This window comes from Xenopus tropicalis, chromosome 8, assembly GCF_000004195.4.
Source record: "Xenopus tropicalis strain Nigerian chromosome 8, UCB_Xtro_10.0, whole genome shotgun sequence".
NCBI lineage: Eukaryota > Metazoa > Chordata > Amphibia > Anura > Pipidae > Xenopus > Xenopus tropicalis.
Window position 1 is genome coordinate 13,081,850 of NC_030684.2, and position 27,665 is coordinate 13,109,514.

Consider the following 27,665-nt stretch of genomic DNA (forward strand, 5'->3'; position numbering starts at 1 on the left):
TCCTCCACTGTATATATATATATATATAATGTAGATAATGTACCAGGCTTGTTGTTCATGGCAGTGCCTGATGGGGGCGCTGTTTCTCAAAGGTATAAATGAAACTGAACAGCACGAAAGGTGCATCTGGGATGTTAAAGGGGTTCATATAGTAAATGAACAGATATAATCCAGAAGTGAGGATAGGCCTCAGCTGCCCTTGGGTTGGTGTTGAACTACAGCTATCAGCCTGCAATGCTGTACCGTGGCAACCAATCAAATTGTTGCATTCATTGTTCTACATGCAGCTGGCAGAAAAAAAGCCAATCACTGATTGGTTGCTATGGGTTACTGCCCATGGGCAAATTTGCCCAGTGCTGATAAATGAGCCCCAATGTGTCTTAAGTCAACATCAGTTTCTATCCCCCACCCCCCACACACAAACATCCCTGTTATAGTATTTTTAAAAAGCATACTAACCCTTTAAAATAAAAACTTTTTAATGTATATATTTAGGGGGGAGGGGCTTAAAGCTTACCTGAGCTCCAATCCATAACCCCATGTGACTTTGCCATATAGAGTTACTTAGGGGGAAAACAATGGAATGCTCCCTTGCCATTCAAAATATGGTCTGTGGCTCCCTCTGCTGGCCAGTGGTGGGACAATGTCAAATAGAAAAGTAGTAGGTTTCATATACCTGGTACTTTTTTAATGATTATTTTCTTATTTTCCATAATGCTATTGGCTATTATTTCACACTGGGCACTAAAACATATTGGCCAAGGTTATTCTGCCCAGAAAGCCTTGTGTTCATGAAAAGAACCTTCCCAATATCCATTCATTCCTTGTTTTCACTGGTTTTAAAATTAGGTGTAAATGTTATTGCTATTAAAACAGTGTGGGTCTGGCTGGATACTTTCTCTGAACTGCTGGTTCTGACTCAGAGAAGTATAGCCTGTGTAGGAGCAGGATTTATAGAGATTTAAAGAGAAGGAATGTTCTGGGCACACAATAAGCTGTACCCTCATACTGTACTGTCTAAGGGAAACACTATGGCACCTCTCTCCCATATGTATAAATACAAATATACAGAGAAGGAATGTTCTGGGCACACAATAAGCTGTACCCCCATACTGTACTGTCTAAGGGAAACACTATGGCACCTCTCTCCCATATGTATAAATACAAATATACAGAGAAGGAATGTTCTGGGCACACAATAAGCTGTACCCCCATACTGTACTGTTTAAGGGAAACACTATGGCACCTCCCTCCCATATGTATAAATACAAATATACAGAGAAGGAATGTTCTGGGCACACAATAAGCTGTACCCCCATACTGTACTGTCTAAGGGAAACACTATGGCACCCCCTCCCATATGTATAAATACAAATATACAGAGAAGGAATGTTCTGGGCACACAATAAGCTGTACCCCCATACTGTACTGTCTAAGGGAAACACTATGGCACCTCCCTCTCATATGTATAAATACAAATATACAGAGAAGGAATGTTCTGGGCACACAATAAGCTGTACCCCCCATACTGTACTGTCTAAGGGAAACACTATGGCACCTCCCTCCCATATGTATAAATACAAATATACAGAGAAGGAATGTTCTGGGCACACAATAAGCTGTACCCTCATACTGTACTGTCTAAGGGAAACACTATGGCACCTCCCTCCCATATGTATAAATACAAATATACAGAGAAGGAATGTTCTGGGCACACAATAAGCTGTACCCTCATACTGTACTGTCTAAGGGAAACACTATGGCACCTCCCTCCCATATGTATAAATACAAATATACAGAGAAGGAATGTTCTGGGCACACAATAAGCTGTACCCCCATACTGTACTGTCTAAGGGAAACACTATGGCACCTCCCTCCCATATGTATAAATACAAATATACAGAGAAGGAATGTTCTGGGCACACAATAAGCTGTACCCTCATACTGTACTGTCTAAGGGAAACACTATGGCACCTCCCTCCCATATGTATAAATACAAATATACAGAGAAGGAATGTTCTGGGCACACAATAAGCTGTACCCCCATACTGTACTGTCTAAGGGAAACACTATGGCACCTCCCTCTCATATGTATAAATACAAATATACAGAGAAGGAATGTTCTGGGCATACAATAAGCTGTACCCCCCATACTGTACTGTCTAAGGGAAACACTATGGCACCTCCCTCCCATATGTATAAATACAAATATACAGAGAAGGAATGTTCTGGGCACACAATAAGCTGTACCCTCATACTGTACTGTCTAAGGGAAACACTATGGCACCTCCCTCCCATATGTATAAATACAAATATACAGAGAAGGAATGTTCTGGGCACACAATAAGCTGTACCCCCATACTGTACTGTCTAAGGGAAACACTATGGCACCTCCCTCCCATATGTATAAATACAAATATACAGAGAAGGAATGTTCTGGGCACACAATAAGCTGTGCCCTCATACTGTACTGTCTAAGGGAAACACTATGGCACCTCCCTCCCATATGTATAAATACAAATATACAGAGAAGGAATGTTCTGGGCACACAATAAGCTGTACCCCCATACTGTACTGTCTAAGGGAAACACTATGGCACCTCCTACCCATATGTATAAATACAAATATACAGAGAAGGAATGTTCTGGGCACACAATAAGCTGTACCCCCATACTGTACTGTCTAAGGGAAACACTATGGCACCTCCCTCCCATATGTATAAATACAAATATACAGAAAAGGAATGCTCTGGGCACACACAAACTATAGAATAATAGAATTACCTTTCCGGTGGCACCGTGGGACACATACTCTGCTGCTTCTTTCTTGGCAATTTCCACTTGCTTTTTGGCAATACAGGGACGTGCCAGTGAGGTGCCCAGTAGATAGCGATCCTCATAAATAGCATTGGCCTGTACTGCCGGCCAGATATATTCTTCAACAAACTGCTGTCTCATGTCTTCTATATACACCTGCGGGCAGAGGGAAACCTGTTAGTGACTGTGCCACATAGGGAATTAAGGACTCAGGGATAGATACAGTATAGCTGTGCCGCTGTAACAGAATGGCCTTATACTAGAATCTCAGCCATAAAGCAGCGCAGGACTGCTGCTTTGTGATCAGTCAATGTTCTTTGGTATAACACAATTACTGTATTACCTTTTTTGCACCAAGATTCACAGCCTTTTTCCGGGCCGCCTCAAAATCTTCATTCTGCCCAATATTTGCCTGGGGGTGAATGAGAGAGATTTTGTGTCAGATATACATGGGGGGGTTGTTTACAGACACTTTAACCACTTATGGTGCCAAGATTTCTCAACTCATTGTCCTATGCCCTTATGTCGAGCCACGTTCCCAGAATTCCCTAAATTATGTTTCCATGTTCCAAGCTGTCACTCATTAGCATGTCGGTCTCTTATGGACTCCACCCACAGTTCCAAGGCACTCCAACTCATTAATATGTCTCTGACCATAGGACCAAGATACCCCAACTCATCAACATGTCTCCACCCACAGTCCCAACATTCCCCAACTCATAAACATGTCTCCACCCACAGTCCCAAGATTCCCCAACTCATAAACATGTCTCCACCCACAGTCCCAACATTCCCCAACTCATAAACATGTCTCCACCCACAGTCCCAAGATTCTCCAACTCATAAACTAGTCTCCACCCATAGTCCCAAGATTCTCCAACTCATAAACTAGTCTCCACCCACAGTCCCAAGATTCCCCAACTCATAAACATGTCTCCACCCACAGTCCCAACATTCCCCAACTCATAAACATGTCTCCACCCACAGTCCCAACATTCCCCAACTCATAAACATGTCTCCACCCACAGTCCCAAGATTCCCCAACTCATAAACATGTCCCCACCCACAGTCCCAAGATTCCCCAACTCATAAACATTTCTCCACCCACAGTCCCAAGATTCCCCAACTCATAAACATGTCTCCACCCACAGTCCCAAGATTCCCCAACTCATAAACATGTCTCCACCCACAGTCCCAAGATTCCCCAACTCATAAACATGTCTCCACCCACAGTCCCAAGATTCCCCAACTCATAAACATGTCTCCACCCACAGTCCCAAGATTCCCCAACTCATAAACTAATCTCCACCCACAGTCCCAAGATTCCCCAACTCATAAACATGTCTCCACCCACAGTCCCAAGATTCCCCCAACTCATAAACCTGTCTCCACCCACAGCCTCAAGATTCCCCAACTCATAAACATGTCTCCACCCACAGTCCCAACATTCCCCAACTCATAAACATGTCTCCACCCACAGTCCCAACATTCCCCAACTCATAAACATGTCTCCACCCACAGTCTCAAGATTCCCCAACTCATAAACATAACTCCACCCACAGCCTCAAGATTCCCCAACTCATAAACATAACTCCACCCACAGCCTCAAGATTCCCCAACTCATAAACATAACTCCACCCACAGTCCCAACATTCCCCAACTCATAAACATGTCTCCACCCACAGTCTCAACATTCCCCAACTCATAACATGTCTCCACCCACAGTCCCAAGATTCCCCAACTCATAAACATGTCTCCACCCACAGTCCCAACATTCCCCAACTCATAAACATGTCTCCACCCACAGTCCCAACATTCCCCAACTCATAACATGTCTCCACCCACAGTCCCAACATTCCCCAACTCATAACATGTCTCCACCCACAGTCCCAAGATTCCCCAACTCATAAACATGTCTCCACCCACAGTCCCAACATTCCCCAACTCATAAACATGTCTCCACCCACAGTCCCACATTCCCCAACTCATAAACATGTCTCCACCCACAGTCCCAAGATTCCCCCAACTCATAAAACCTGTCTCCACCACAAGCCTCAAGATTCCCCAACTCATAAACATGTCTCCACCCACAGTCCCAACATTCCCCAACTCATAAACATGTCTCCACCCACAGTCCCAAGATTCCCCCAACTCATAAACCTGTCTCCACCCACAGCCTCAAGATTCCCCAACTCATAAACATGTCTCCACCCACAGTCCCAACATTCCCCAACTCATAAACATGTCTCCACCCACAGTCCCAAGATTCCCCAACTCATTAAACATGTCTCCACCCACAGTCCCAACATTCCCAACTCATAACATGTCTCCACCCACAGTCCCAAGATTCCCCAACTCATAAACATGTCCCCACCCACAGTCCCAAGATTCCCCAACTCATAAACATGTCTCCACCCACAGTCCAAGATTCCCCAACTCATAAACATGTCTCCACCCCACAGTCCAAGATTCCCCAACTCATAAACATGTCTCCACCCACAGTCCCAAGATTCCCCAACTCATAAACATGTCTCCACCCACAGTCCAAGATTCCCCAACTCATAAACATGTCTCCACCACAGTCCCAAGATTCCCCCAATCATAAACAATCTCCACCCACAGTCCCAGATTCCCCAACTCATAAACATGTCTCACCCACAGTCCCAAGATTAACCCAACTCATAAACCTGGTCTCCACCCACAGCCTCAAGATTCCCCAACTCATAAACATGTCTCCACCCACAGTCCCAACATTCCCCAACTCATAAACATGTCTCCACCCACAGTCCCAAGATTCCCCAACTCATAAACATGTCTCCACCCACAGTCTCAAGATTCCCCAACTCATAAACATAACTCCACCCACAGCCTCAAGATTCCCCAACTCATAAACATAACTCCACCCACAGCCTCAAGATTCCCCAACTCATAAACATAACTCCACCCACAGTCCCAACATTCCCCAACTCATAAACATGTCTCCACCCACAGTCTCAACATTCCCCAACTCATAACATGTCTCCACCCACAGTCCCAAGATTCCCCAACTCATAAACATGTCTCCACCCACAGTCCCAACATTCCCCAACTCATAAACATGTCTCCACCCACAGTCCCAACATTCCCCAACTCATAACATGTCTCCACCCACAGTCCCAACATTCCCCAACTCATAACATGTCTCCACCCACAGTCCCAAGATTCCCCAACTCATAAACATGTCTCCACCCACAGTCCCAACATTCCCCAACTCATAAACATGTCTCCACCCACAGTCCAACATTCCCCAACTCATAAACATGTCTCCACCCACAGTCCCAAGATTCCCCCAACTCATAAACCTGTCTCCACCCACAGCCTCAAGATTCCCCAACTCATAAACATGTCTCCACCCACAGTCCCAACATTCCCCAACTCATAAACATGTCTCCACCCACAGTCCCAAGATTCCCCAACTCATAAACATGTCTCCACCCATAGTCTCAAGATTCCCCAACTCATAAACATAACTCCACCCACAGCCTCAAGATTCCCCAACTCATAAACATAACTCCACCCACAGCCTCAAGATTCCCCAACTCATAAACATAACTCCACCACAGTCCCAACATTCCCCAACTCATAAACATGTCTCCACCCACAGTCTCAACATTCCCCAACTCATAACATGTCTCCACCCACAGTCCCAAGATTCCCCAACTCATAAACATGTCTCCACCCACAGTCCCAACATTCCCCAACTCATAAACATGTCTCCACCCACAGTCCCAACATTCCCCAACTCATACATGTCTCCACCCACAGTCCAACATTCCCCAACTCATAACATGTCTCCACCCACAGTCCCAAGATTCCCCAACTCATAAACATGTCTCCACCCACAGTCCCAACATTCCCCAACTCATAAACATGTCTCCACCCACAGTCCCAACATTCCCCAACTCATAAACATGTCTCCACCCACAGTCACAAGATTCCCCAACTCATAAACATAACTCCACCCACAGCCTCAAGATTCCCCAACTCATAAACATAACTCCACCCACAGCCTCAAGATTCCCAACTCATAAACATAACTCCACCACAGTCCCAACATTCCCCAACTCATAAACATGTCTCCACCACAGTCCCAACATTCCCAACTCATTAACATGTCTCCACCACAGTCTCAACATTCCCCAACTCATAACATGTCTCACCCACAATCTGAAGATTCCCCAACTCATAACATGTTCACCACAGTCCAAGATTCCCCAACTCATACATGTCTCCACCACAATCTGAAGATTCCCCAACTCATAACATGTCTCCACCCACAATCTCAAGATTCCCCAACTCATAAACATGTCTCCACCCACAATCTGAAGATTCCCCAACTCATAAACATGTCTCCACCCACAGTCCCAAGATTCCCCAACTCATAAACATGTCTCCACCCACAGTCTCAATATTCCCCAACTCATAACATGTCTCCACCCACAATCTGAAGATTCCCCAACTCATAACATGTCTCCACCCACAGTCCCAAGATTCCCCAACTCATAAACATAATTGTGAATGAATTATGAATTGTTTATAATAACATGATTCTCCTGTGCGCACGTATAGGTTATGGGAGTGCTGTAGACATTGTGAGTGCGGTACAACATGGAGAGGGGGTAACTTGTATGGAATGAGAGATAGGGGGGTAGGCACTGAGGAATAAGGGGCCTGAGATGGAATAAAGTAAAATGGGAGCTAGGAGGGCAAATAAAGGGTGAATATGGCGTATGGGCACTGTACTATAAATGGGCATTTTGCAGCTCGCTGGAGAGGAAACCAGTTTGTGCTCATTAGGATAAGGGCCCAGGAATTGGCAGCCTGACGCTCATTACACTAAAGGAACCGACCCCACGGATTCCTGGCCCCCCTTTGTCTCCCCCACCCATCAGCCAACGGAAGGGACAGGCGGGGCACCAGTTGGCTCTGGCTAGAAACTATGACTCAGTTCTGGGAAAGGGCCACCGAGCCCTGTGCATTATTCCCCATTATAAACCCCACAAGTGGCTTCCCCTGGCACCGCTGCCAGCCCCCCTGTTCATCTGCCACTCATTATAGGGGGGATTTATACTTTCTCTTCTATATAATGTTATTATTATTATATATTATATACATGGCCTTGTGCCTTACCCTTTTTACTTAATTCCCCCCTGTATATGAATTCTGCCCATGGCACCATCTCACCAGGTAAGCGATAACATCATAACCCTGCTCCTTCAGCCACACGAGAATGCAGGACGTGTCCAGCCCCCCACTGTATGCAAGGACCACCATGCCTTTACTCTGGGACATCTTGTCTGTAGGTACAGAAAGAAATAGGTCTTATTATAGTCTCTTGTGTGTACTGTATAAACATAGCTAGAATCTGCCATAAAGCAGGGCAGGACTGCTGCTTACAATGGGGGGGATCAGATAGGATCTGTGCCACTGTGACAGAATGCTCTGTTATACAGATAGGTAGAATCTCAGCCATAAAGCAGGGCAGGACTGCTGCTTACAATGGGGGGATCAGATAGGATCTGTGCCACTGTGACAGAATGCTCTGTTATACAGATAGCTAGAATCTCAGCCATAAAGCAGGGCAGGACTGCTGCTTACAATGGGGGGATCAGATAGGATCTGTGCCACTGTGACAGAATGCTCTGTTATACAGATAGCTAGAATCTCAGCCATAAAGCAGGGCAGGACTGCTGCTTACAATGGGGGGGATCAGATAGGATCTGTGCCACTGTGACAGAATGCTCTGTTATACAGATAGCTAGAATCTCAGCCATAAAGCAGGGCAGGACTGCTGCTTACAATGGGGGGGATCAGATAGGATCTGTGCCACTGTGACAGAATGCTCTGTTATACAGATAGCTAGAATCTCAGCCATAAAGCAGGGCAGGACTGCTGCTTACAATGGGGGGGATCAGATAGGATCTGTGCCACTGTGACAGAATGCTCTGTTATACAGATAGCTAGAATCTCAGCCATAAAGCAGGGCAGGACTGCTGCTTACAATGGGGGGGATCAGATAGGATCTGTGCCACTGTGACAGAATGCTCTGTTATACAGATAGCTAGAATCTCAGCCATAAAGCAGGGCAGGACTGCTGCTTACAATGGGGGGATCAGATAGGATCTGTGCCACTGTGACAGAATGCTCTGTTATACAGATAGCTAGAATCTCAGCCATAAAGCAGGGCAGGACTGCTGCTTACAATGGGGGGATCAGATAGGATCTGTGCCACTGTGACAGAATGCTCTGTTATACAGATAGCTAGAATCTCAGCCATAAAGCAGGGCAGGACTGCTGCTTACAATGTGGGGGATCAGATTATATAATGAATAAGTGTTAATATTACTGACCGGGTGTCAATGAAACAGCAGTGGATCGATGGGTTGAGCAGGCAGTTAATCCCGTATTTAGGAAACAGCTCTGTAAATAAGAGAAAGATGAAAAAAAAGAGAGGCTCTTACTGCTTATCTTTTATTCTATTACTGCACATACATTTTAAAGGGCAAATAAACCTAGATATTTATATTGTGTAAATGTAATTCTAAGCAGCTTTCCAGTGTAAATTCTTTCAACATTTTCATGGGTTTTCAAGTTCTTTGGAAATGTCATTTCTATGAAAAGCAGTGTCTGTTTATATTCCCAGCACTGCTGGTTCTGACTCGTGAATCGATCGCGGGGAAGCCAGCAAGATGCTGTGGAAACTGCAGCATTGATTGGCAGAGAGCCGACTTCTGCTACATTATTGCGGGAGTCAGAAAGGACAGATACTGCTTTCAATAGCTTTCCAATTAAAGGGTAAATTGACCCTGTTTATAAGTGTTGTTTCTCTTCCAGCCCTTTCATAGCAGTCAGGGAATTTCCTACAGGGCAAATCAGGAAACAGATATATAAATGCCTTCTAATTGTTATACCGGGGGGGTCATGTCCAACCTGTATAGTGAGACATGTAATAAAATATGGGCAGGGGGGGGGGGAAGAGACCTGATACCTGGTGCCTCCTTATTGGTTACCTGGGATTGCTCTTATGAGCTGCTTGTCCCTCTTGCCTTACTATACTCACTCTCGCACAGTTACACTCTGTACCCCTGATACCATCTTGCCTTACTATACTCACTATCCCACAGTTACACTCTGTACCCCTGATACCATCTTGCCTTACTATACACACTATCCCACAGTTACACTCTGTACCCCTGATACCATCTTGCCTTACTATACTCACTATCCCACAGTTACACTCTGTACCCCTGATACCATCTTGCCTTACTATACTCACTATCCCACAGTTACACTCTGTACCCCTGATACCATCTTGCCTTACTATACTTACTATCCCACAGTTACACTCTGTACCCCTGATACCATCTTGCCTTACTATACTCACTATCCCACAGTTACACTCTGTACCCCTGATACCATCTTGCCTTACTATACTCACTATCCCACAGTTACACTCTGTACCCCTGATACCATCTTGCCTTACTATACTCACTATCCCACAGTTACACTCTGTACCCCTGATACCATCTTGCCTTACTATACTCACTATCCCACAGTTACACTCTGTACCCCTGAGACCATCTTGCCTTACTATACTCACTATCCCACAGTTACACTCTGTACCCCTGATACCATCTGCCTTTACTATACTCACTATCCCACAGTTACACTCTGTACCCCTGATACCATCTTGCCTTACTATACTCACTATCCCACAGTTACACTCTGTACCCCTGATACCATCTTGCCTTACTATACTCACTATCCCACAGTTACACTCTGTACCCTGATACCATCTTGCCTTACTATACTCACTATCCACAGTTACACTCTGTACCCCTGATACCATCTTGCCTTACTATACTCACTATCCCACTTATTACTTACATCCCACAGTTATCACTCTGTACCCCTGATACCATCTTGCCTTACTATACTTACTATCCACAGTTATACTCTGTACCCCTGATACCATCTTGCCTTACTATACTTACTATCCCACAGTTATACTCTGTACCCCTGATACCATCTTGCCTTACTATACTCACTATCCCACAGTTACACTCTGTACCCCTGATACCATCTTGCCTTACTATACTCCACTATCCCACAGTTACACTCTGTACCCCTGATACCATCTTGCCTTACTATACTCACTATCCCACAGTTACACTCTGTACCCTTGATACCATCTTGCCTACTATACTCACTATCCCACAGTTACACTCTGTTACCCCTGATACCATCTTGCCTTACTATACTCACTATCCACAGTTAACACTCTGTACCCCTGATACCATCTTGCCTTACTATACTTACTATCCCACAGTTATAACTCTGTACCCCTGATACCATCTTGCCTTACTATACTCACTATCCCACAGTTACACTCTGTACCCCTGATACCATCTTTGCCTTACTATACTCACTATCCCACAGTTACACTCTGTACCCGATACCATCTTGCCTTACTATACTCACTATCCACAGTTACACTCTGTACCCCTGATACCATCTTGCCTTACTATACTCACTATCCCACAGTTACACTCTGTACCCCTGATACCATCTTGCCTTACTATACTCACTATCCACAGTTACACTCTGTACCGGATACCATCTTGCCTTACTATACTCACTATCCCACAGTTACACTCTGTACCCCTGATACCATCTTGCCTTACTATACTCACTATCCCACAGTTACACTCTGTACCCCTGATACCATCTTGCCTTACTATACTCACTATCCCACAGTTACACTCTGTACCCGATACCATCTTGCCTTACTATACTCACTATCCCACAGTTACACTCTGTACCCCTGATACATCTTGCCTTACTATACTCACTATCCCACAGTTACACTCTGTACCCCTGATACCATCTTGCCTTACTATACTCACTATCCCACAGTTACACTCTGTACCCCTGATACCATCTTGCCTTACTATACTCACTATCCCACAGTTACACTCTGTACCCCTGATACCATCTTGCCTTACTATACTCACTATCCCACAGTTACACTCTGTACCCCTGATACCATCTTGCCTTACTATACTCACTATCCCACAGTTACACTCTGTACCCCTGATACCATCTTGCCTTACTATACTCACTATCCCACAGTTACACTCTGTACCCCTGATACCATCTTGCCTTACTATACTCACTATCCCACAGTTACACTCTGTACCCGATACCATCTTGCCTTACTATACTCACTATCCCACAGTTACACTCTGTACCCTGATACCATCTTGCCTTACTATACTCACTATCCCACAGTTACACTCTGTACCCCTGATACCATCTTGCCTTACTATACTCACTATCCCACAGTTACACTCTGTACCCCTGATACCATCTTGCCTTACTATACTCACTATCCCACAGTTACACTCTGTACCCCTGATACCATCTTGCCTTACTATACTCACTATCCCACACTTACACTATGTACCCCTGATACCATCTTGCCTTACTATACTCACTATCCCACAGTTACACTCTGTACCCCCGATACCATCTTGCCTTACTATACTCACTATCCCACAGTTACACTCTGTACCCCTGATACCATCTTGCCTTACTATACTCACTATCCCACAGTCAGGGCAATTACAGAATAGTGGGGTAAGAAGAAGTCACTGGGCCCTAATGCAATAGGAGGAGCCCCCCTAAACTTTGGGAGTAAGACATTTTTCATCAGTGCCCCGCTCCCCCCCCCCAGCAGCCTCAGGGTCTGCCCTCTCTACGGCTCAACCCCTGATGAAAGCAAACAAGAAGCTGACGGGGTAACAGAGACAGGGGCTAAATCCTTGCAAATCCCGTTGTGATTGCAGTGTCGCGGCCTGAAGCCCGGGGGCAAGATGTACGGTGCAAGGGTAAGTGGGAATGTACAGATGGGGTGGAATAATCACAAAGTCCAAAGTATGTTCCTGTTACTTCTGATTAGAGATGCCCTGGGTGTAGGGTCACAGGGCACCAAACTTTGTTCCACCCTGAATAGTGTTGTGTCTGTATGAGATATGGCTGCCCCACCCTAATGATACACCAGCGCCAACATAGCGCTCAGCTCTGGGCACATCTCTTCAGAACACTGAGGCTGAAATGGTATGATTCTATAGTTTGTGTGTGCCCAGAGCATTCCTTCTCTGTATATTTGTATTTATACATATGGGAGGGAGGTGCCATAGTGTTTCCCTTAGACAGTACAGTAGGGGGGTACAGCTTATTGTGTGCCCAGAACATTCCTTCTCTGTATATTTGTATTTATACATATTGGAGGGAGGTGCCATAGTGTTTCCCTTAGACAGTACAGTATGGGGGTACAGCTTATTGTGTGCCCAGAACATTCCTTCTCTGTATATTTGTATTTATACATATGGGAGGGAGGTGCCATAGTGTTTCCCTTAGACAGTACAGTATGGGGGTACAGCTTATTGTGTGCCCAGAACATTCCTTCTCTGTATATTTGTATTTATACATATGGGAGGGAGGTGCCATAGTGTTTCCCTTAGACAGTACAGTATGGGGGTACAGCTTATTGTGTGCCCAGAACATTCCTTCTCTGTATATTTGTATTTATACATATGGGAGGGAGGTGCCATAGTGTTTCCCTTAGACAATACAGTATGAGGGTATAGCTTATTGTGTGCCCAGAACATTCCTTCTCTGTATATTTGTATTTATACATATGGGAGGGAGGTGCCATAGTGTTTCCCTTAGACAGTACAGTATGGGGGTACAGCTTATTGTGTGCCCAGAACATTCCTTCTCTGTATATTTGTATTTATACATATGGGAGGGAGGTGCCATAGTGTTTCCCTTAGACAGTACAGTATGGGGGTACAGCTTATTGTGTGCCCAGAACATTCCTTCTCTGTATATTTGTATTTATACATATGGGAGGGAGGTGCCATAGTGTTTCCCTTAGACAGTACAGTATAGGGGTACAGCTTATTGTGTGCCCAGAACATTCCTTCTCTGTATATTTGTATTTATACATAGGGGAGGGAGGTGCCATAGTGTTTCCCTTAGACAGTACAGTATGGGGGTACAGCTTATTGTGTGCCCAGAACATTCCTTCTCTGTATATTTGTATTTATACATATGGGAGGGAGGTGCCATAGTGTTTCCCTTAGACAGTATAGTATGGGGGTACAGCTTATTGTGTGCCCAGAACATTCCTTCTCTGTATATTTGTATTTATACATATGGGAGGGAGGTGCCATAGTGTTTCCCTTAGACAGTACAGTATGAGGGTATAGCTTATTGTGTGCCCAGAACATTCCTTCTCTGTATATTTGTATTTATACATATGGGAGGGAGGTGCCATAGTGTTTCCCTTAGACAGTACAGTATGAGGGTACAGCTTATTGTGTGCCCAGAACATTCCTTCTCTGTATATTTGTATTTATACATATGGGAGGGAGGTGCCATAGTGTTTCCCTTAGACAGTACAGTATGGGGGTACAGCTTATTGTGTGCCCAGAACATTCCCTCTCTGTATATTTGTATGGAAATCTACCAGGCTAAGGAGTTGTATGAACAGCCCCCCCACACTGTCCCTTTAATGAGGCAGTTCTAGAGAAGAAGGGAAGTTAACTTAGTCACAAACTAAACCAACGAACAAATATTTCCGTGTTTCTCTCCCCCAGTGTTTTACTGGTTTCACAACCCTGTAATATAAAAGGGTAAGTAGACCCAGACGAGAACCTCCTCAGCCACATTAGCCCTTGACTCCGTTCAGCACAATGGCAAGAGAATGAGGGCTGTAGGTGAGAGATCTCCCATACCTGCTCAATACTACTTCTTGCCAGATGTGCAAAGGGCAACTAACCTTACACCTTAAGATAAAGCAAATTTCATGGGCTTGTGACCTTTGCACGTCTTCTGAGTTAAATACGGGGTCTCTGCCCACATATGGAACCTTCTGATTTGCCCCTGGGCAGTAACCCATAGCAACCAATCGGTAATTTGCTTTTTTTCAGCCAGCAGCAGGTTGAACAATGAATGCAACAATTTGATTGGTTGCAATGGGTTACTGCCCATGGGCGGTCTTGATAAATGACCCCCAGTGGGTGCAAAAGAAAATCTGTTCCCCATGCCCACATGGGGCAATTAAAATATTAATACAAATTAATGGGGTGGTTTACCTTTAAATTAACTGTAGTATGTTATGGAATTGCCCATTCTGAACAACTTTTCAATTGGTCTGCATTGTTTATTTCTTATAGTTTTTGAACTATTTACCCTCTTCTTCTAACTTTTTGCCACTTTCAAATGGGGGTCACTGACCCCGGCAGCCAAAAAACTCAATGAGGTTAAAGTTTTATTGTTATTACAGCTCATTAGTTGCTCCAAATCTCCCAGTTTTAACCTCAAAGGGGAAGTTAGCCCAAATGCACTGTGTCTGGTTTTACAAGGGTAAGTCAGTAGCAGAATGACGAATGCCTTGAGTCTGATTTCATCTCAGGGATTGGTTTCATCAGCAGCTTCTCTGATTCAACCCAAGTTGGTTATGACTACTGCAGGCTGCACCGGTTACAGCACAGCCCTGCACTTTCCCTTTAGTATAAGCTCTTGCTAGGAACTTCACATATCAATATGGCCCCTCCCTCCCATATGTATAAATACAAATATACAGAGAAGGAATGTTCTGGGCACACAATAAGCTGTACCCCCATACTGTACTGTCTAAGTGAAACACTATGGCACCTCCCTCCCATATGTATAAATACAAATATACAGAGAAGGAATGTTCTGGGCACACAATAAGCTGTACCCTCATACTGTACTGTCTAAGGGAAACACTATGGCACCTCCCTCCCATATGTATAAATACAAATATACAGAGAAAGAATGTTCTGGGCACACAATAAGCTGTACCCCCATACTGTACTGTCTAAGGGAAACACTATGGCACCCCCTACCCATATGTATAAATACAAATATACAGAAAAGGAATGATCTGGGCACACAATAAGCTGTACCTTCATACTGTACTGTCTAAGGGAAACACTATGGCACCTCCCTCCCATATGTATAAATACAAATATACAGAGAAGGAATGTTCTGGGCACACAATAAGCTGTACCCCCATACTGTACTGTCTAAGGGAAACACTATGGCACCTCCCTCCCATATGTATAAATACAAATATACAGAGAAGGAATGTTCTGGGCACACAATAAGCTGTACCCCATACTGTACTGTCTAAGGGAAACACTATGGCACCTCCCTCCCATATGTATAAATACAAATATACAGAGAAGGAATGTTCTGGGCACACAATAAGCTGTACCCCCATACTGTACTGTCTAAGGGAAACACTATGGCACCTCCCTCCCATATGTATAAATACAAATATACAGAGAAGGAATGTTCTGGGCACACAATAAGCTGTACCCCAGCACTACTTTAGCCTCTCTTTAAGTGTTATATATATATTTATAGTTTCCATCTGTGCCTGCCCCTATCCTGTAGATTGCAGTGCCCTTTAAACTCAACACCTTCTCCTTACAAAGCTCTAGCTAGAAAGTAACCCTGTGTTTGCCAGGTCAGTATAAAGGAATCCCAGCCTCCAGCCCTGGGTTATGGATATGATAAACAGAAAGAGACAGATAGGAAGGAGAGAATGGAGTGAGAAAGACAGGGAGGCTGATGCCAGGGACTGGGCACAGTGGGTATCAGATACACAACAGATGGAGCCATGAAGCAGCAGCACATACTCACCGGGCTTGCAGGTCTCTAGTGCTGCCCCAGTCCCTTCCCTGCTCCCTTACATAGCAACCGTAGGCAGGGGCGGGCAGGGGGTGTGCTGCTGACATCACTGGGTGCTCCCTACCCCTCTCCCTGCACTCACACACACGGCAGCCCTGTAGGCTGCTCCCTATAGGGTAACTATTCATTCTCTGCCGGGATAAACAAAGCCTCATGTAAACACAGAGGGGCAATAGTACAGCGTGTCCCTTTAACTGGGGGGGGGGGGGGGCTTGCATCTGGTTTAATAAAATGTATTTGAGAACAAGGTCACCTTTCATTTAAAGGGAAACTCTGCCTAAAACAGAGAAAATGTAATTCTAAGAGACTTCCCAATATCCATTCATTCCTCATTCTCACTGGGTTTATAGTTATGTGTAACTGTCACTGTGTATGTATGTCCCTTTCCCTTCTCTGCACTGCTGGTTCTGACTCCTGATACAACTCCCCAATATCCATTCATTCCTCATTCTCACTGGGTTTATAGTTATGTGTAACTGTCACTGTGTCTGTCCCTTTCCCTTCTCTGCACTGCTGGTTCTGACTCCTGATACAACTCCCCAATATCCATTCATTCCTCATTCTCACTGGGTTTATAGTTATGTGTAACTGTCACTGTGTCTCTCTGTCCCTTTCCCTTCTCTGCACTGCCGGTTCTGACTCCTGATACAACTCCCCAATATTCATTCATTCCTCATTCTCACTGGGTTTATAGTTATGTGTAACTGTCACTGTGTCTGTCCCTTTCTCTTCTCTGCACTGCTGGTTCTGACTCCTGATACAACTTCCCAATATCCATTCATTCCTCATTCTCACTGGGTTTATAGTTATGTGTAACTGTCACTGTGTCTCTCTGTCCCTTTCCCTTCTCTGCACTGCCGGTTCTGACTCCTGATACAACTCCCCAATATTCATTCATTCCTCATTCTCACTGGGTTTATAGTTATGTGTAACTGTCACTGTGTCTGTCCCTTTCCCTTCCCTGCACTGCTGGTTCTGACTCCTGATACAACTCCCCAATATCCATTCATTCCTCATTCTCACTGGGTTTATAGTTATGTGTAACTGTCACTGTGTCTGTCCCTTTCCCTTCTCTGCACTGCTGGTTCTGACTCCTGATACAATTTCCCAATATCCATTCATTCCTCATTCTCACTGGGTTTATAGTTATGTGTAACTGTCACTGTGTCTGTCCCTTTCCCTTCTCTGCACTGCTGGTTCTGACTCCTGATACAACTCCCCAATATCCATTCATTCCTCATTCTCACTGGGTTTATAGTTATGTGTAACTGTCACTGTGTCTGTCCCTTTCCCTTCTCTGCACTGCTGGTTCTGACTCCTGATACAATTTCCCAATATCCATTCATTCCTCATTCTCACTGGGTTTATAGTTATGTGTAACTGTCACTGTGTCTGTCCCTTTCCCTTCCCTGCACTGCTGGTTCTGACTCCTGATACAACTCCCCAGTATCCATTCATTCCTCATTCTCACTGGGTTTATAGTTATGTGTAACTGTCATTGCTATTGAAAGCTGTACTTGTTTATCCATTTGGTTTCAGTGGCCAGAACCAGCAGTGCACAGAATATAATCACTTGCCAGACACTGGTTTCAATAGTAGTTAAATTGACACATAACTTTTAAGTGAGAATCAGGAATAAACGGATATTGGCCAGTTGCTTGGAATTAGATTTTTGCCCATTAGGCAAACAAAAACAGTTGTGTAGTTGCCCTTTAACATTTGAGTTGTTTTTTTTTTTTTTTTTAGAAAACCATGACATTATATTTCCCCCACTGTGTGTGGCCCCATCCCAGCGACTGTAGGAACCTGTATAGAAATTGCATAGAATCACAGTATCAAGACTGACTCTTCCCTGTGCTCTGGGGGCGGAATAGGCACAGGGAGGCAGTCGTGTCGCACCCAGGATATATTATTGCTAAATCCGCTGAAATTCCCCACTGTCACCCCATATCCTTTACTGCACTGCCTCTACTTCCTTCTCCTCCCCTCATTGTTTCAATAGGTGTCTATATCCATATTTCTGCACAGTCATTGGTGTGGCTACAGCCATAGGGAGGTTCTGTCTTTAATCAGGGTTAACAGGGGTGAATGCCTATATTCCCACATAGTAGCAATAGGAATTCTGGGAAATCTCAGTAATGTACCCCTATCTCTTGTCTGTGGGATAGCAGGTATAGTAGGGAGAGATGGTGCCTATAGTAGCAGTGGGGGGGGATAATAGCCTCTGGGAAGGGACTGGGGCTGTGGGATAGTAGGTATAGTAGGGAGAGATGGTGCCTATAGTAGCAGTGGGGGGGGATAATAGCCTCTGGGAAGGGACTGGGGCTGTGGGATAGCAGGTATAGTAGGGAGAGATGGTGCCTATAGTAGCAGTGGGGGGATAATAGCCTCTGGGAAGGGACTGGGGCTGTGGGATAGCAGGTATAGTAGGGAGAGATGGTGCCTATAGTAGCAGTGGGGGGATAATAGCCTCTGGGAAGGGACTGGGGCTGTGGGATAGCAGGTATAGTAGGGAGAGATGGTGCCTATAGTAGCAGTGGGATAATAGCCTCTGGGAAGGGACTGGGGCTGTGGGATAGTAGGTATAGTAGGGAGAGATGGTGCCTATAGTAGCAGTGGGGGGATAATAGCCTCTGGGAAGGGACTGGGGCTGTGGGATAGCAGGTATAGTAGGGAGAGATGGTGCCTATAGTAGCAGTGGGGGGATAATAGCCTCTGGGAAGGGACTGGGGCTGTGGGATAGCAGGTATAGTAGGGAGAGATGGTGCCTATAGTAGCAGTGGGATAATAGCCTCTGGGAAGGGACTGGGGCTGTGGGATAACAGGTATAGTAGGGAGAGATGGTGCCTATAGTAGCAGTGGGGGGATAATAGCCTCTGGGAAGGGACTGGGGCTGTGGGATAGCAGGTATAGTAGGGAGAGATGGTGCCTATAGTAGCAGTGGGGGGGGATAATAGCCTCTGGGAAGGGACTGGGGCTGTGGGATAGCAGGTATAGTAGGGAGAGATGGTGCCTATAGTAGCAGTGGGGGGATAATAGCCTCTGGGAAGGGACTGGGGCTGTGGGATAGCAGGTATAGTAGGGAGAGATGGTGCCTATAGTAGGAAGGGAATATGGCTGAGGGCCAGAGCTGGAGTAGTACAACTTTGAGGTGTTGGCTACAGACAGATGCAGAAAGGAGACTTGGGGGCTATTGGGGGTCTGAGTCCAGAAGATCAATAAGAAGTACATGGCCGTCTCCCAGTGAGTTTAGTAATCAGAGCAGAATTGGGAAATTCGCAGGTGACTTTGGGAGTCAGGTGCTTCGGTGCCAGACTGTCCTTCAGCCCCCGATCCTCGGCTGCAGTTAAAGGGGCGGCAGCGCTGCTATTGGTGTCACACGAGTCAGCGACTCCCATCCTTGTCCTTGGTGTATGATTTACAGAATAATTGCTATACAATGAATAATAGCTTTAAAGTCACCTTAGTGGCCTGAACTATAACTCCCCAACTCGCAGGGCACAGGGTACATACAAGGTAACAATAACCTGCTGACAGATGATAAATAGTACAAAAAGGGCTTTATTGGAAGAAAAATAAATAAGAGAATAAAATAAAATGTCATTCCCAGCAGAGAGTCACGTACATTCTGTATTTACTCGACTGAAACACCTCTCCCCAAAAACACATGCAAGTCTACAGCGGTGGCATGGTCATGTGACATTCCCTGGCGCGGACTCCCGCACAATAGAGTAGCACTTGGTTCCCCGAATACTGGGTTTGAATCCGATAGTTCTCACCATTAGCTGCTAGCTATGGGTAATGGGAGTTGTAGTTCAGAAGCAACAGGATTGGGATCATTAGGATATCAATTCTATAGCAGCAATATGGTTTACTAATTCCTCAGTGACTAAGGGAAACAGGTGCCACATTAGCACAGCAATTCTAGCAAGCCAATCAGCAGTTAGCTTTCATCAATCTAGAGCAGTTAGGGTAATGAAAGCTAGTGTCTGATTGGTTGTTATGGATTACTGGACAATGTTAGTTAAAACATTAAGCACCCAATTACCCATAGCTGCCAGATGTCTGCTGTCATTACAGTAGACCATTAAAAGCTAACTGCTGATTGGTTGCTCTGGTTTTTGTTACTATTGGGTAAGATAAGCCACTCTTGCATATTGCAAATCTAGGGAACCTGGGGCCCTAAAAAAGCATTAACTAGAACATATTCAGCCCACAATCATGGAAGCAACGGAACTAGAACAGCTAAAGTTGAACCACACCACTCCCCCCCTGGATATATATTAAAGCCTCCTGGGTGGCTATTGAGCATGCTCACTGTATCGGCCAATGGGGAGACTTGTAGCACCATAAGAGATGGAATGGGAACTGGAATTGGAGATTGCAGCCTGACCAGGGGTGCAAATTACCCCCGAGAAGCGTTTAACCTGTTTGTGTTACATTCATGTGATCGCTGCCCAGTGTCCCACTTTGCGTTGCCCAGAGTGAAGGTCACTTGCCATCTGTTTGCCCAGAGGTGTCACATGATAATCCAAGCGGGTCACAGGTAACATCGCCAGCTTGCAACACCTCTGGAGCCATACCAATCCGGTCCAATGCCAGATATTCAGCCGTCCTCTGTGTCAACATCATCATTGCTCCATCACACACTCAAACATTCCCCCCCCCCCCCAGATTGTCTATGGAACTTGCCCAACATTTCCATGTTCCATTTAATTATTGTGTTCTCTCTCCTCTCCCCCTTTCCATAGCCCAAGAGAAGCCTTGAAGAGCCCCTTTCCCTAGGGCAATAATGGAGAGGGCATCACGATGGACCTTCAGCACATCAGAACCTCAGCACACCAGAACTTCAGTCCAGACTTGTAGCACCCAGATGCACCGCACAGCAACCGTATTATAAGGCTGGGTAACCCCCCACACATATAACTGAGAGGTGGAAATAAGTACAGTTGGTAAGTCCCTGATTTTGCACCCAAGTTTATGACATTCCAGTTTATAGCCCTGTGCCCCCTCCCACTTCAGTAGGGATATGGGGACACGGAGATGTATATGATGAACACGCTCTGATATCGCACCCCCTGCTGTTCACTTTGGGTTACTGCTTGTACCTTCATCCTGTATACCCCCGAGGTGTCCAGAGGTCGCAGGGTGTAGATGATGCCGTGCCCACCTTCGTCACGAATGGCAAAGGGGCTGCCAGAGTCCTGTTCCAGAGCGTTAAAGAGCGTTTGGTTCTGGAGGACGCCCCCCTCTGAGAAAGCAGTGAGGCGGATGACGTCGTTACTGCTGGGGATGCCATAGGGCAGGGTGAGGAGCTTGTATTGTAGGCTGTAGGGTCCCCCCGAGCTGCAGTCGTGTAGGCATCGTCGGAAGCAGGTCCTGTAGGGGAGCACAGTGAATGGATTAGAAATTGGGATTAAACAAGTTATTGTGAGGCTTAAGGACCATGAATACAGGTACTGGAGCACTAAGTGGGGCAAAATCATGCTCTTTGGGGGCACATACCCATGGCAGGTTTGGGGAGAACTCATGGGGGTTAAGCATTCAATACAGGGCCCCATAGACCAGGAGAAATGTGAGAATATAAATAGGATATAAATAGACTGTATTTCCTATATAAGAAAGGTAAATTCCCTAATATGGGTGATTCACAGCAGGAAGTAATCAGTATAAAACTTCCTGTCCTGCCTGATCATTTAAGGATAATTTGGAAACTCCATAGTCGTTTCCTGTTATATAAATATTAATATATTTACACCCCTAATCTGCTGATTTTCGGCATGCCGGGGATCTAATTGCTTTAAGTGCCCTGAATAGACTCGTTTACCCCCAGGGTGGGATATGGAATGTGCTGCCTTGCACTGACCCTTATTGGCAGCTGACACAGCTAGTTACCCCCCCGCCTGAGTGCTCTAGGGTTATTCAGGTAATTGGCCATGGGCAGAAGGGTTTGTATAAGGGGAATCTCACTGCCTTGTAAAAAATACAGAGGGTTCCAAAAATGAGCACCAAAGCAATGCCAGCCTGGACATGTGACTTTACATAGGGGGCACAAGAGTAGCTACTTTTTTGGGGTGACCCACTCTGCAACCCCCAATAAACTATCTGCCAGACCAGGTATCTGTTATACAGAGTGGTACAGTCAGTGGGCTCTAAAGCATCCGACTATAATAGGAATATGTAAGTGCCCCCTGGCTTATGCCTTACCCTGCAGTTGGACCCCTGATGTAAGAGGCAGGGCATGGGGTATCCAGGCACTGGTGGCCCCCTCTGGTGTTGAAGCACATCTGGTTCATCCCGCAGGTGATTCTGTGCTCGGTGCACTCGTCTATGTCTGGGGATAAGGAAACACACAACAAAGGTATGTATTTAAAAGAGAACATGTATGTGAAGTCATGCTGATTGCATATATGGCAATACCTTCTATGTATATTCACTCATGGATGAGATCCGCCAGAAAAGTCAGAAATCATTGCGCCCCATACTGGTACGTTAGAAGGGCCCTGCTGCTCAGGGGCCCCCAGTTATTAGTTTACTGTCAGGCTGGATGGTGGGCCCGGCAAACTAAGTAGAATGGAGCCCCAGCGGGGTAAAAAAGGGCAACTAGACTGCATCCCTGGCCAAACCCCCAGTCCTCCTTAGCCACACACCATTACACACCTTTAAATAAGAATTTATTATCTTTCGGGGGCCCTGTCTGCCACGGGGAACCTGACTGGACACCCTTCTGACGGAGGAACTGGTAAAGCTAGGAAGGCAGGGCAAAGAGAGCTATTGGCCATAGCGTTGTAACATACCCTGGCAGTTCCTATTGTTGGGGAGCAGCCTGTAGCCAGCAGGGCAGAGACACTGGTAGCTGCCCTCTGTATTCCGGCATTCGTGTTGGCAGGGATTCCGCTGGACACACTCATCTATATCTGAAAGAGAGAAGCAAAGTCACCAACAGAGTAGGGGTACTCACAGACTAAGAGACCTTCGGGGGTCTCGATTAGCCATTAGCAATAGAGTTTCCATAACAATCATTGGCCATGCTGGTCCCAGTGCTCAGCACTTAGTAGAAATGTTTGCTTATTACTTGACTTTATAAACACCCCCTCCTCTTTTGGGGGGTTTGGATAGGGCAATTGTTTGTTTGCCCTCTACTGGCTTTACTTAGGATGGCAGTGCACTTAGTTATCTGACTGATCAGCCCAGGGGCTAAAGATGTGCTTTTTGGCTATACATGTGGAAGGTCCAATAGCAATGTTCTGTGAGTTTGGGGGTAAATGAACAAAAGACCCGCACACCCTTGGCTCTCCAAAATAATTCGGCACTCGGTGCACACTGCTGGGGGGGATCGGCACCCACCCAAAAAATTCCAAATAGCGACAAAAGCAATGCTTGATAAAGGGGTCACTTTGCCCCGAAACGTTGCACCTCCGCAATAAAGATTTTCTAAAGGGCAAGTCCTGTTTGCGGCTCTGAGTGCCAGTGCTTTTGTCGCTGTGAGTTTGGGGGGCAATGGATATCCTTTGAAGACCAGCTCATCCTTACCTGTGCATACTCCATTCCTCCGGATAAACCCTGAGGGGCAACGAGAGCTGCTTTGCCCCATCAGGTTGCCATTTTGGCTAAAAGACAGCCAGGTGTACACATTATTGCCGTGTATCCGCCCATTGGTTATTGCGCCGTCAAACTGAGCGCCCACTTGCCCAAGTGCCGCAGTGTTGTTGAGCCTCTCCAGCCCAGCGCAGGACCTTCCATCGCCCAAGAGCTGCTTCCCCGGTGGGCACAGGCACTTGTAGCTTCCTGCTATGTTCTGGCACTCGAAGGCGCAGGGTTTGGGCACTTGCAGACACTCGTTTATATCTGTATAGGCAGATAGTGCGGTTGCAGTAAGATACTGCCCAACTTATTTGGTTCTGCATCAGTAACGCACAATTAAAGCTTCTTTAGAAAGCCTCCCAGAAACCATAAATATAATATGGCATGGTCCTGGTATATACTGTAATGGTATGGCCCTGGTATATAATGGTATGGCCCTAAATAAAGCAAGTTATCTTGTCCCCCTTTATTTCCAGTCCATACAAACCTAGGCAAGGTCTTCCAACACCCTGAGATCTGTACCCCCGGGGGCACGTGCAACGGTACCCGCCTGCGGTGTTCTCACAGATCTGATTGTATCGGCACCGGTGGGAGCCATCTCGGCACTCATCTATATCTAGAGAAAAGGTGAATGAATGGGTTTCCATCATATATTCTATTGTGTATCAAATATCCCAGTAGAGACAGAGTTTCCACTCACCACTACAAGTTCCAGACTCTGAGCGCGTGGTACCAGGGGGGCAGTTTTCCAAGCACTGGTAACTCCCGAGCGTGTTCTTGCACTGCTGCTGGGGTTGGCACACACCTCTCAGGCACTCATTGATATCTACAAGGGCAAAATATACCGATCATCTATAGAATCAATATGGACTATGGACAGATTGGCTAGTGAGTCTGGTCACTTACCCACACAGATGGTGCCTCTGAGCTGGTAGCCGGGGTCACATGCGCATCTGTACGAGCCAATCGTATTCAGACATCGCTGCTGGCACGGAGAGGACTGGGCGCACTCATCAACGTCTAATGCAAAGACAGAGAAGAATGATTGGATCAACGGTGTTGAAGTTTGGAGCACTTGGGCTGCCTTATTTCTTTCCATAGAGAGTGTTCCTGTCCTAGAGTCATCTCTATACATCTGATTAATTGTACCTACCCTCACAGGCTGTCCCCTCTGCATTGGGTCGGAAGCCAGGCCCACAGCGCAGGAGGCAGTGGTACGACCCGCCCGTGTTGATACATTGCTGTCCTGCTTCACAGTGGTGTGTTCCCAGAATGCACTCATCAACATCTGGAAAGAGACAGAACCAATGAGGAAAATCTAGATCAACCCCAGACCTTGAGATCTGAGTTGATTTCTAGTGGCATGACAAGTGGCCCAACCTGGTGCTGAAGGGCTCCCAGAGACCGGGTTGTCTTACTGCCAGAAGTCTCCCTGAGGGCCAGGTTCAGTTGCACCCATATCCCCTCCAATCATTATTACAGCCACTGTTGATCACCAGTTATACCTCTATACTCCTGCCACCACCAGCAGCCACTGGGTCTGCTTTACCTATTACTCTGCCCCTGCCTGGTAAGGGTGTGTAACCCCTATTATGTTACACGGTTAGGTCAGGATCATGGTCATGGTAAGGTCCGGATACAAAATAGGCCCTGGCATTTTAAAGACACAGAGGCACAAACAGCCCCCCCCCCAGCCCAATAAATAGTGACTGTCTGTGGCACCTTACAGCCCCCCCCTGGCATTCCCAGTACCCAGAGGCACAAACAGCCCCCCCAGCCCAATAAATAGTGACTGTCTGTGGCACCTTACAGCCCCCTGGCATTCCCAGTACCCAGAGGCACAAACAGCCCCCCCAGCCCAATAAATAGTGACTGTCTGTGGCACCTTACAGCCCCCCTGGCATTCCCAGTACCCAGAGGCACAAACAGCCCCCCCAGCCCAATAAATAGTGACTGTCTGTGGCACCTTACAGCCCCCCTGGCATTCCCAGTACCCAGAGGCACAAACAGCCCCCCCCCCAGCCCAATAAATAGTGGCTGTCTATGGCACCTTACAGCCCCCCTGGCATTCCCAGTACCCAGAGGCACAAACAGCCCCCCCAGCCCAATAAATAGTGAGTGTCTGTGGCACCTTACAGCCCCCCTGGCATTCCCAGTACCCAGAGGCACAAACAGCCCCCCCAGCCCAATAAATAGTGACTGTCTGTGGCACCTTACAGCCCCCCTGGCATTCCCAGAGGCACAAACAGCCCCCCCCCCAGCCCAATAAATAGTGACTGTCTGTGGCACCTTACAGCCCCCTGGCATTCCCAGTACCCAGAGGCACAAACAGCCCCCCCAGCCCAATAAATAGTGAGTGTCTGTGGCACCTTACAGCCCCCCTGGCATTCCCAGTACCCAGAGGCACAAACAGCCCCCCCCAGCCCAATAAATAGTGAGTGACTGTGGCACCTTACAGCCCCCTGGCATTCCCAGTACCCAGAGGCCCAAACACCCCCCCCAGCCAAATAAATAGTGACTGTCTGTGGCACCTTACAGCCCCCCTGGCATTCCCAGAGGCACAAACAGCCCCCCCCCAGCCCAATAAATAGTGAGTGTCTGTGGCACCTTACAGCCCCCCTGGCATTCCCAGTACCCAGAGGCACAAACAGCCCCCCCCCAGCCCAATAAATAGTGACTGTCTGTGGCACCTTACAGCCCCCTGGCATTCCCAGTACCCAGAGGCACAAACAGCCCCCCCCCAGCCCAATAAATAGTGACTGTCTGTGGCACCTTACAGCCCCCCTGGCATTCTCAGTACCCGGAGGCACAAACAGCCCCCCCAGCCCAATAAATAGTGAGTGTCTGTGGCACCTTACAGCCCCCCTGGCATTCCCAGTACCCAGAGGCACAAACAGCCCCCCCCCCCCCAGCCCAATAAATAGTGACTGTCTGTGGCACCTTACAGCCCCCTTGGCATTCCCAGTACCCAGAGGCACAAACAGCCCCCCCAGCCCAATAAATAGTGAGTGACTATGGCACCTTACAGCAGCCCCGTTGGCATTGACCAGAACCCAGTCCGGGCCTATACATGTTCATGGCCATCAACTCCTGCTCTGTGGCCGCACAGTACATTCTAACAGCCTGAGATAAACACACAGAGCACTCAGTATAGAAGGAAAATCTCACCTCTGCAGCTCCTGCCATCTGGTGCCAGTGTGTAACCCACGGGGCACGAACAGGCGAAGCTGCCAACGGTGTTGTGGCAGGTGTGTGAGCAGGGATTGCGCAGGTCGCACTCATCCTCATCTAAGGGCCAAGATAGCAAACTGGGTCAGTGCCAAGAGCAGGTTTAAGGCACAAGGTCTTTTTCCCGGTGTCCCGGCGGCCCAGACCAGACCCTTGCCGGCACTCCCCTGCCGACCATTCCTCCACTGGTGCGTTAGGGTGAAGACA

General features: G+C 46.7%; 2 protein-coding genes across 6 annotated transcripts in view; both read right to left on the reverse strand.

The window, feature by feature from the left end:
- The window catches only part of ass1 (argininosuccinate synthase 1), a 59,265-nt gene extending 42,580 nt beyond the window's left edge, over positions 1–16,685 (reverse strand). Inside the window, exons 1-5 of one of the 3 annotated variants that reach the window (XM_031890404.1) lie at positions 16,599–16,685; positions 9,206–9,275; positions 8,040–8,152; positions 3,160–3,228; positions 2,784–2,972 (exon numbers count right to left, since the gene is read on the reverse strand). In XM_031890404.1, the coding sequence (XP_031746264.1) occupies positions 2,784–2,972; positions 3,160–3,228; positions 8,040–8,147 (366 nt within the window). In that variant the 5' untranslated portion in view covers positions 8,148–8,152; positions 9,206–9,275; positions 16,599–16,685. 3 annotated transcript variants of the gene reach the window in all.
- Positions 16,686–20,189: 3,504 nt separating this feature from the next.
- Positions 20,190–27,665, reverse strand: part of hmcn2 (hemicentin 2) — an 81,351-nt gene continuing 73,875 nt past the window's right edge. Inside the window, exons 82-90 of one of the 3 annotated variants that reach the window (XM_031891906.1) lie at positions 27,399–27,518; positions 25,384–25,518; positions 25,137–25,250; positions 24,931–25,056; positions 24,718–24,846; positions 24,180–24,494; positions 23,444–23,563; positions 22,854–22,980; positions 20,190–22,025 (exon numbers count right to left, since the gene is read on the reverse strand). In XM_031891906.1, coding sequence (XP_031747766.1) covers positions 21,665–22,025; positions 22,854–22,980; positions 23,444–23,563; positions 24,180–24,494; positions 24,718–24,846; positions 24,931–25,056; positions 25,137–25,250; positions 25,384–25,518; positions 27,399–27,518 — 1,547 coding nt within the window. In that variant the 3' untranslated portion in view covers positions 20,190–21,664. The remainder of the gene's footprint in view (positions 22,026–22,853; positions 22,981–23,443; positions 23,564–24,179; positions 24,495–24,717; positions 24,847–24,930; positions 25,057–25,136; positions 25,251–25,383; positions 25,519–27,398; positions 27,519–27,665) is intronic. The other 2 variants (XM_031891907.1, XM_031891908.1) reach the window with 2 other exon arrangements.